Genomic DNA, 10,759 nt, shown 5'->3' on the forward strand with positions numbered 1-10,759 from the left:
TAAGGTTGGGCGTAGAGGAGGCAGCAAAGGTGGAAAAGGTGGTAAGGTTGGGCGTAGAGGAGGAGGCAAAGGTGGAAAGGGGGGCAAGGGTAAAAGACGAGGCAAAAGTAGTGCAGAAGGTAATAGCGAGACATATGAGCCCTGGGGCTGATTCGACTGCAATTGTGTGAATGCCTTCGACTATCACCCGAGTTGGGGCGCTGATGCTGAATGGATCGATTGTTTTTAGCTTTCAAAAGGATTTAGCTGGTGGTTTTCTGTGTTTTTTGTTGTTGTCATCCCATGAAATTAACCAAAGACAGTGAAAGTATCCACTAGCATGTGTGTATATATTGTGTCTATTGTCATATATTGTGCCTAAGCTCCATTGACGTCCAAAAGTATTTTAAAATCCCACAAATTCACACACGCACGCACACACACACACACACAGAAACATATACACAGTAATTAAACAAATGCTCGACTATTTAGAATATATATGGATTTGAAAAAACAAGAGTAGCTCATTAGCAGTCTCACAAGTAAGAATGAATATGCTGTGGGGTGTTTTTGTTGTTTTGCTTACTCTACAAATAAAGGCCTCGATGTCTTTATGTTGAAGTCTGAGTTACAGACTGCGTTTACGCGTGGCGGATAAATTAATAAATGGACATTTCAAAATTAACACACTGTGCACAGCTGCCAGTTTTCAGAAAAGTGTTCCTGTGTAAAATATGCCGTCAATGCCATGAAGAATAACCATGTAGATCTATTACAAACGACCTAAAACAAAAGATTATTTTTTTTTATTCATCTTTTTGCGTCCATTTAAGCACGGGTATGTAAACGTGTGAGCACCACTGTCCAGTGTGTTCAAACAGGGCCACAGACGGCAGACAATGTGTCTTTATTTCGGTTAATAAGGAAATATTCACTCCTGTGAACATCCTATTTTCATTAGGTTTCCAGTCGACAGTAATGTGCTTTTTGACTTACATTAATAAACTGCAGCGTCAACATCTCACGCTTCTTTTCTTCACTTCAATATTGTAAAGAAGAGTGTTTCCCATTCATTGATTTATTTGTGACAGCCCGCCACAACATCAACATTAATCACTAAACACTGTTTTCTTTTATGTTTTTTTTTTTTTTTTTTAATAACATTGTAAAACGGCACTTTATAATGTCTTGTTCTTCCTGATTAAAGCTTCGCTCAGCATCTATTCTGGTCTGTCTGTGTGTCAATCATCATTTGGGACGTCCTGCATGACAGTACCATGCAGCGGCTTTTCAAAATAAAAGCGTAGAGCCGTGTGGTTAACTGGTGATGTATGAAAGAGGGTTGGATCCGAATATCACTTGCAGATGTTTTCTGATGACTCTGCAGTTGCTGGGGGGGGGGGGGGACTACAGACCGCTGGTGGACAACTTTTTTGGAGTGGACTTTAATCCGTTGTGTTGTCTTTCCGTTGAAATTGAAAATCAACACTTTTTGTTGAGGTTTTTTTCATCAATGTTTTTAACTTTTTTTAAGTTTTTGTCAAATTTGTGTCATTTTTTCAAAGTTTTCAACACTACGTAACACATATTAACTTTAGTTTTACAGTTATTTCTGGAATTTAGGCTCATTAAACCTCATTTATATGAAATTAAGCCTATTGTTTGAGTAAGAAAAGTAGAAATTAGGAATTACTGAGACTAAAATGAAAGGAATGGATGTTGATGATAATCACAGACTGGAATATGTCAACTTTTACTCAATACTATTTCAAAAACACTTCACTTTGGTTTTTCAAATGCTATAAAATTGAATAAGACGCCCCAAAATTAATGAAAGTAGAGATTTGTACTTGGCAAAGAGCGTTGGGTGGAATCAATCATGTTATTTTGGGGACTTAAAAAGAACATTGATTTAGGAAAAAATTGAATTTCGCCAATCAGGGATAAATAAAGTGCTATTTTTTATGTTTTCATTCTACTTTAACTTTAAACGCTAAGTTCTACTCGCTCTAGTTCTCATTTAGGGGACGATGCATGACTTTATCCTCTTCATAATGCGTCGAATCATGCTGAGACAATGCCTTTGCACATTTTTTAAAATTCTTCCTCTTTCTACCTTTTGAGAGATATGTTCAAATAAGGGAAACAAGAGGGGTGAGGGGGTTTGGCCAGTTCCCCTATAAAGAAATGTGCCGTTCCTCGGACTAAGCAGCAACTTCCCTTCAAACACTGAGAAGAAAACCGTCTGCAGAGCATCTTTCTTCAGCAAAGCAGGTACGTGAGATAAGAAAGTGTGTATCTTCCCTTCTCGGGGCAAAATTAACTACAACTAATAAGTTCATTAATGCTGATGATTTTCAGGATTAATAATTCGTTCTGTAAAGCGTCAGAAAGTAATGAAAAATCCCCATTTCCTAAAGCAAAGGTTGCATCTTTAAATTTCGTTTTAGATTACAGTCACAAACCTAAAGATAGTCTAAAATGGACGTGAGTACATGTTGATTTTTTTAGTTACTTAGCAGGATTTCTAAAAAAGCTTGTTAACAGATTTGCAAACATTTCTAGAAATCCAAATATTAATGCATTTTTATTTGTGTCCGTTTCTGTAGAGCCAGAAGATCCCACTGAGAACAGACGCAAAGGTGAGTTATTTAATAACTTATGCATTGCTATTTTGTTTTTTTGGAGCGAATGCCTTGCGACTGTTTTCCAGTGTTGCAGCTTGCAGCGTTGTCATTTGAAGTGTTCTAGAGACCCACTCATCCAATTAGGGGGGCAACAGATCACAAACTTACGGTTTTGGGTCACGGGGACAATGTTTTTTTGTTTTTTTAATGCATAAATTACTTGACCCTTTTATGGTATTCGGGTCAAATTGACGCATTTCACATTTTACAATAAGAAAAATGGAACAAGTTCCATGTTTTCTACCTGAAATCAGCGTCCTTTCCTTATTTCCTGAGATAAACATGTATTCCTGACTCAGAACATTATTCTGGATATGACACTTATGTTGTTTCCATAGTGGATTTTAACATGAATTATAACCTTATGACCACAAACGAACCCCACTTCCATGTTTAATAGTGTTCTAGTAGAGACTGATGCTTTCCCTAAATATAGATGTTATCTCAGCTGTTTGAAATGGAGATGAAGACAATATCTGTTAATAGATTATGAAGTACAATTTTATTTCAAAATTGTTTTTAAAAACCCAAATAAGTCCACGAGAGAGTCCCGGAGGTGGAGGCAACACGAGGGTTAAAGTAACAGCACGTTCAAGCTGAGAAGAAGACTGTTCGGATGGTGTATGAATGAACACACAGCACAGAAACTCGATCCCAGTGACGGCTAGATGAAAAAAAAGAGGACACGCCGATTATCTAGATGAGTTGCAGCCGCGCCACGCCTGATTGGACCACGCTAAGTGTGGGGGGCAAACCCTGGGAGCCAATCAAATTGGCCCGTTTGGAACAGGCACACGCTCCAAAACGGGCGCTTTACTAGTTCCATCTCGTGATGAAAAAGTAGAGACGATGGTTGATGAAATTGAAGATTAATGTTAATATTACTTAGGTAGCCTATTTTTTTAAGTAAAAAGAATAAAATTCTACAAAGGGAGGGAAAGAGATTGATAAAGAATTTGACAGTTAGTTAGACGATAGTTGACGAAAACAGAGAGAGATTTTATCTTAGTTTTTATTTCATTTCATTTCTCTTCTCCTCTTTTTTCATCAACAATACCGCATGTTAATTCAGTCTTTATTCAGAGACGAAAGTAGGTGAAAATGAAGAGATACTTTATTTTAATGTTATTATTACTTAGGTAGCCTATTTTTGAATTAAAAATAAATAAATTCTACAAAAGGGCGGGAAAAAGATTGATAAGGAATTCGATAGTTAGACGATAGTTGACAAAAATGGAGAGAAATTTAGTTTCTTAGTGTTTGTTTAAAACATTTCAGACTCGTCTTTCTTCATCAACAATAACGCAGGTTAATTAAGTCTTAGTCGGCGTTTTCGGACATTGGTGCAGTCTCGTCATCGTCTCGTCATCGCCATGGTAAAAAAATTTCGCTGATGAACATATTTAGTCTCGTCTGATGAAATTAACACTTTTGCACACGGCCGACAGCTGCAGCCCACTCATCTGCCAGAGTAAAAGCTATGTCTATGTCTTAGTTTTTCACATTGTTAATTATGTGTTATTGTGAGAGTTCAGTGTGTTAAATGTTGTTAAACCTGATGTGTGCAGATGGCCCGCCTGTGCTGGATGGTCGTGGCTCTGGGCGTCTTCCTGTCTGACAGTGTCGCCGCTCAGGAACAGGAAGAAGGCATCAAGAATCAGTAAGTCCACAAAAGCCTAAATAAAACTTCTCGGAATCCAGTCTGTAAAATGTGAATATTGTTCTAGTTTCTTCTCTCCTGTGTGACATTAAACTCCTCACTAGGGGGGAAGAGGAAATAGGGCAGAGAGGACAATACATACAATACACACATACATGCATACATGCATACATTCATACAGTACACATACACACATACATATATGCACACCTGGACTTAAATTCACACCTGGTCACTTAACACTGGACTAAAACACTGACACTTTAATAATAATTCATGGTCTTTCTTTGTTTACTTGACGAATGATCTTACTGTTGTTGTTATTATTTTTATTGGTATTTTGTTGTCTTCATACTGTCTTTTTATCTATTTTTTATTTCTTTGTTCTTGCTAAAACTGCTGCTGGAACAATCAATTTCCTGCGGGAGTCATCCCAAAAGGATTAATAAAGAGAAGTCTAAGTCTAAGTCTAAGTCAAAACTGTATATCGTTGAGTTGTGGACAAAACGAGACATTTGAGGACCTAGTGTTGGGCTTTTTCGGGAAACATTGATCCACATTTTTCACCATTTTCTGACATTTCAAAAAACACCCAAGATAAGGTCCTCAAATTGAATGTTTTGTTCAACTATTTTCCAAATAAATTATTCAGCACCAGCTCCAAAAGTTGCTCAAAGTAGCTAGATAACACCATGCTCTCATTTGCAAGGTAGAATCTTTAGCCAAATAATCACAAATTTAATACAGGAATTTTGTATTTTTTTATATTTTCAAGTTAGTGACGTTTGCATAAACAAAGTGCTGTGCAGATGAGTGATTTCAGACCCATATAGTGGACCTTCCACACACCGGTCTTCAGGTCCCTATACCTATATATTTTTAAATTAGCATTTTATTCTGACTAGGGCGATACTGTCTCTTAGGTGTTCTCCTTCTGTCTGCTCCTTTCTATGAATTTCTGGAAGGCTTTTAATGTCCTGCAGCGCTGCACCACTACAGCACTTTTAATTGTATCAGCATGTTTCTGTATGTGTTATGTATTGTTTCATGGCTTTGTTGTAAAGCACTTTGGGTACCTTTCGGCTATTGTAAAGGGCTATACAGATAAACTTGACTGATTGATTGATATAGCCCATCCACAAAAAAGAACCCAGCACCCCACCCACCCACACACATACACACTCACACACACACATACCCAAACACACTCATACAGACACACACATACACCCAAACACACTCATACAGACACACACATACCCAAACACACTCATACAGACACACACATACACCCAAACACACTCATACAGACACACACATACACCCAAACACACTCATACAGACACACACACACACCCACCCACACTCACACACACACACACACACACAAACAGACACACACACACACACACACACACACACATACAGACACACACACACATCCAGACACACACAGAATACAATAAAATAAACATTAGGGGACGGAGTTAGGGGATTAGCTCAGGGCTCAGTTAAGACTGGTCAGTTTCTCCAGTGATAAAAAGGGATGCCAGAGCTTTAGGGGAGCCCCTCATAGAATACCGGATCTTTTCAAGCCTCAGACATTTCAGTACCTCAACAATCCATTCATTGTATTTATTCATTTAATAGCTGGGTCTTTGTAAATTATAGAGTGTGGTCTAGACCTCCTCTATCTGTAAAGCGTCTCAAGATAACTCTTGTTATGATTTGATACTATGAATAAAACTGAATTTAACTAATCCATTCATCTTTGAAGTTTTAATTTGATTATTTGCTTTTTCGGAGGGAGTCTGATATGTAAGATTTTCATGCTAGCAAACGTTTCTTTTTTCTATTGTTGTGCATGTGACAATAAACTTGAAACCATGTCACTCATGAAATGTGTTGGTTCGGCAGGAATGACCTCGGTAACACCGTCAGTCCGGCTGTGAAGATCCCACAGGTCCAAGACACAGAGGATCTCCAGCAAGTCTCTACGGGTGACCACGAGGGTCAAGTGTCCCAGGGAGGGGGGACAGGCGGGGAAGAGGGTACAGCCCTTTCAACCGGCACAGGCAAAGAAATGGGTGAAGACATAGGCAAAGGTGGGAAAGGGGGCAAGGTTAAGTGTAAGGGAGGCGGCAAATGTAAAAAAGGGGGCAAAGGTAAGCGTAAGAGAGGCGGCAAACGTAGAAAAGGGGGCAAAGGTAAGCGTAAGAGAGGCGGCAAACGTAGAAAAGGGGGCAAGGGTAAGCGTAAGAGAGGCGGCAAACGTAGAAAAGGTGGTAAAAGACGAGGAATACGTAGTGCAGAAGAGCAACGGTACGAGTGAGAAAATCGGACAAAGGTACACATGGACCATGGGGCTGTTTGGACTGATAATGGACTGACACGAGAAAGGAGAATCGGAGCAGCAACCCAATGAATCTCACTGAGAGAGTGCCCTATGCTTATTACAAATGTGCTTGTTTATTTGTCTTCCTCTAGATTTAAAGGTGCACTATGAGTTCCTGCATGGTGACTTCTGTTGACGTTCCAGGTAAATTCAAAACCGAGCAAGCTCGCGCTACCCTCGTGTTTCTGTAACTGTCACTAACACCCACCCACCATCCTGTCAGTGATCGGCTGGAGTGTTTTGTTGTATTTTTGGTGCACAGCCTGTGCCCCTAGTGTTTGTTTGCGACCCCCGTTTTGCCTCCCGAGGCCGAGCTTTTGCACCGTGTATTCAGGCAGAATCAAGGAGAGACGCCTACGATTTGAGACAAAAATAAAATGGCGCTGAAATCATGCAGGAACTCATACTGCACCTTTAAAGACTTCCTTCTGAAATGTAGTGATACTAGGGCTATGACTATTTACTGGTCTCATAATTCAATTGCGATTATCCCGTCAACTATTCAATATTGCGATGCATCACAATACATCAAATTTCATTATTATATATTACTGCACATGGTTTTCATCAACAAATTCAAGCAATCAGATATACTGTGTATGAACTTCCCTTTTTTATTGTATCTGCTCTTAAAAAGGACACTTCCTAAATGTAGCACAGTCTGAACACAGCAGACGACATGTCTTTTTTTAAATAAAATGAGATTAAAGATGCAAAATTGATAATTTTCTTATATAGTAAAACATATTGCAATTGCACTAACAGTGAAAATATTCAAAATTAGATATTATTTTAAATTGTTTGTAGGCGATATCTATCTCACAGGATGCCTTCAAAGACAGGCTACAGTCTACAATCACTAAATGAAGGACATCAACACCTGTAAACATCTCGTATCAGACATGATGGCACCTCACATCATCCTTTTTTTATTTGCAACACCCCTAATTAATACCCGTGACTATACCAAGACCTGAGTTTTGGCACTGATACCAAAACGATTGATTTTTAAGCTTTCAAAATAATTACGATGGCAGTAAAAACAGAATGTTTAATCTGAATGAAGCCTTTAGTAATTGTACTTCTGTTAAAGGGAATTCTGGGATATCCCGTTCTTTCTGATTAAAGCTTCGCTCTGCATCTATTCTGGTCTGTCTGTGTGTCAATCATTTGGGACGTCCTGCATGACAGTACCATGCAGCGCCTTTTAGGATATTTGTTATCTAATATACTCAGTAATTCTCTGATGTTGCAATACATCTATAGAACTACAAGTCTGGTTTTGACTACAAGACTTTTGACCTGTAACTGCAGTTTCATGAGACCGGGGCCAAACGTTCCTTCTAGACGTGCATCTTCAGGTTGAAAAGAATTAGGGTTGCAAAACTTTCCATGGAAAGTTAAGCTGGGGAATTATGGAAACATTCTAATTTGCAAACTTTCATGGGAATTAATGGAAATTTACGAGAATTAACTGGAAATGTTCAGTAATTCATGCAAACTCCACCTTATACAAACCTAGGCTAAATATAAACACATCAGCCTTAATCTGTGCAGTGGGTGTGGCCCCAATAGCCCGGCAGTAGGCTAAGCAGGCTAACCATTGACCTTTAGCTTAACATCTGAAGGTAGATAGCATGCTGCCTATGATTTACTGTGGTTAGGGTTATATGCGTGCTAAGCTAACTATCAGCGCTGTCTGTTGTTTCCAGCCAATCAAGAACAAGTGGGCTATACAATTAACAAACATAGGTTAATAGCAACGTCATTGACAAATATAGGGAGGACATTCAAGTGAAGTTGCATTAAATCCGGTTGTTTAAACCAAGATTATGCTGCAAAATGTTTTTTTTTTTAAACTACATTTAAGAGCCCTGTTATAGAATAACATTATTATAACAAGCAACAATTAAAAATATCCAGGTCATTCTGATTATTTCCCGTTAATTCCCATATATTTCTGTTAATTCCCAAGGAAAGTTTTCCACTTTGAACACTTCCAGAATTTTGCGACCCTAATGAGAATGTATTAGAAGGGTATCAGTGCTTTGGACTGACAGTGAATGTCAACAGAGGATACAAAGTTAGTAAATACTAAGTAAAGTTTTGTCAATTAATATCAGACACTCACAGTTTGGCTGATCAGTCTCTGCTTCAAGGAAGGTGGAGATCATTCAAACACAGAGTTCTCCCACCAAAAGGCTGAAAACAAGACCAGCTGTCCAGTGGAAGATCTTCATCTACATTAAAGACAAATAAAAAAGTGTCAAATCATTTTCTTCTCGCAAATACAGGAACACAGTGGCACTTCAACAGTTATTTAACCCTCGTGTTGTCCTTTGCAGTTCTCTGAAGCTACTCCCTTAGCTTTTCCGTTAGCTAACTAGTTAGCTAAACTAACAGTTAACTAACTAAAGCTAGTTTATCTAGCTAGTCACAATAAATACATTTACATTTAACGTTACCTTTGAGATGTACTGTAGTGGAATATATAACCATTAAACCGCCGTTTTCCCGAGGCGAGCAGACGGTATATGAGCTAGCTAGCTAGCAAGCTAATATTCCGTTAGCTACTCCATTAGCTTTTCCGTTAGCTAACTATTACCTAAAATAACAGTTAGCTAACTCAAGCTAGTTTATCTAGCTAGTCACAATAAAATGCTGTTTTTCTCAAAGATAAATACAAGACAATCTGAAAAAAAAAAAACATCATAGGTCACTTGAGAAAACTTACCTCTGTTTTGACTATGTTCACCAAAAAATAACTGCATCCATCTGAAACTAAAACAAGCAGAAGGAGATTTCTTTTAACGTCTCAAACCGTTTTGTATTTTTATTTTTAGATATAAAAATATATTGTAAAATAACATTTAAATATGAGATGAGCCTACTAATAAAGGCACTTTGCTAGACATGTGGTGTGGTATAAGTTAAGTTAACCTGGATGTAAATGCATCCTATCCATTTTAATGTAAAACACTTTCATAAAATGAAATAATAAATTGACATTGGCATTGACAATGTTGGTGGAAATTTAAGAAAAAACAAAAAATAAGAAAAGACAATTCCATCTGGTTAAAAAAAAGCTATTTAAATCAGAAAACGTCTTAAAAACAGAAGTAAACATTGTCAAATTACGCGTTTTTTTTCCATGTTTGGCTTTGATTTAGACAGATATTGCAATACAAAACCAATAATCAAGTTATTAAATAACATTGCTGATTACGTTAAATGACAAAAAAGGTTATAATAACGTCTTTGGTAAAGTTATAAGTATTGAATATATGAGTATGTCTTGTTAATTGCATTAAAATTTCAAATAAAACACAGACTAACCTTATCAAACCAGGTATAAATTCAAACTTCGCTGATAACTCATCTTCGGATGATAATAGAGCAATTTTAGTCATTAGAAAACCATGAAAAAAAAGAATAAATGTTCCTCGCATTGTGGTACTACAACTCCCACAATGCCGTGCGGGAGTCCGCCGCTTCACGTGACTTTAACTGTCCATGCATGTGACTACATTGACGTGAAACATGGCGGATGTAGAGGCAGGGAAGTCTCTGAGCGGACTGTTGAGTGGAATAGCTCAGAAAGTGTACTACAACAACAGCGAAATCACAGAGGAGCTGCTGAAGGCGGAGTTATACCCCGAGCTGTCGCACGAGCAGTTCCAGGCTTTGCATGAGAAAATGAAAGGCCTCCTAAAGGTAATAATACACCTCCACCCTGGAAGTATACAACACCTCCACCCTGGAAGTATACAACACCTCCACCCTGGAAGTTACAGTGCTGGGATATTAGCAACGGTGTAAAAGTGATGATTTAACTCATACTTTAAAATATATTTACTTTGCAGTTGAGACGTTTTGCAGAAACTGTCACCAAAGTGTCTCGTTATAACCATACTGTGTACTTTATGTACTGTACATATACAGTACTCTATATGTAGACAGTACGCACTGGTATTCTAACATAGGGGATGTATACTTATGCCCCCTGTATTTTAACATAGGGGGGTGTATACTTAT

At 38.0% G+C, this 10,759-nt stretch overlaps 2 protein-coding genes across 3 annotated transcripts in view; both read left to right on the plus strand.

Moving 5' to 3' along the window:
* The window catches only part of LOC117934607 (rRNA/tRNA 2'-O-methyltransferase fibrillarin-like protein 1), a 12,889-nt gene extending 6,008 nt beyond the window's left edge, over nt 1-6,881 (plus strand). The window contains exons 3-4 of the mRNA XM_034856393.1: nt 4,238-4,329; nt 6,247-6,881. Coding sequence (XP_034712284.1) covers nt 4,238-4,329; nt 6,247-6,661 — 507 coding nt within the window. The 3' untranslated portion in view covers nt 6,662-6,881. The remainder of the gene's footprint in view (nt 1-4,237; nt 4,330-6,246) is intronic.
* Nucleotides 6,882-10,246: 3,365 nt separating this feature from the next.
* The window catches only part of commd1 (copper metabolism (Murr1) domain containing 1), a 6,600-nt gene continuing 6,087 nt past the window's right edge, over nt 10,247-10,759 (plus strand). For both annotated transcript variants that reach the window (XM_034856332.1, XM_034856325.1), the window contains exon 1: nt 10,247-10,438. In XM_034856332.1, coding sequence (XP_034712223.1) covers nt 10,265-10,438 — 174 coding nt within the window. In that variant the 5' untranslated portion in view covers nt 10,247-10,264. The remainder of the gene's footprint in view (nt 10,439-10,759) is intronic.

Source organism: Etheostoma cragini, chromosome 2, assembly GCF_013103735.1.
Source record: "Etheostoma cragini isolate CJK2018 chromosome 2, CSU_Ecrag_1.0, whole genome shotgun sequence".
In the NCBI taxonomy this organism is placed as follows: domain Eukaryota; kingdom Metazoa; phylum Chordata; class Actinopteri; order Perciformes; family Percidae; genus Etheostoma; species Etheostoma cragini.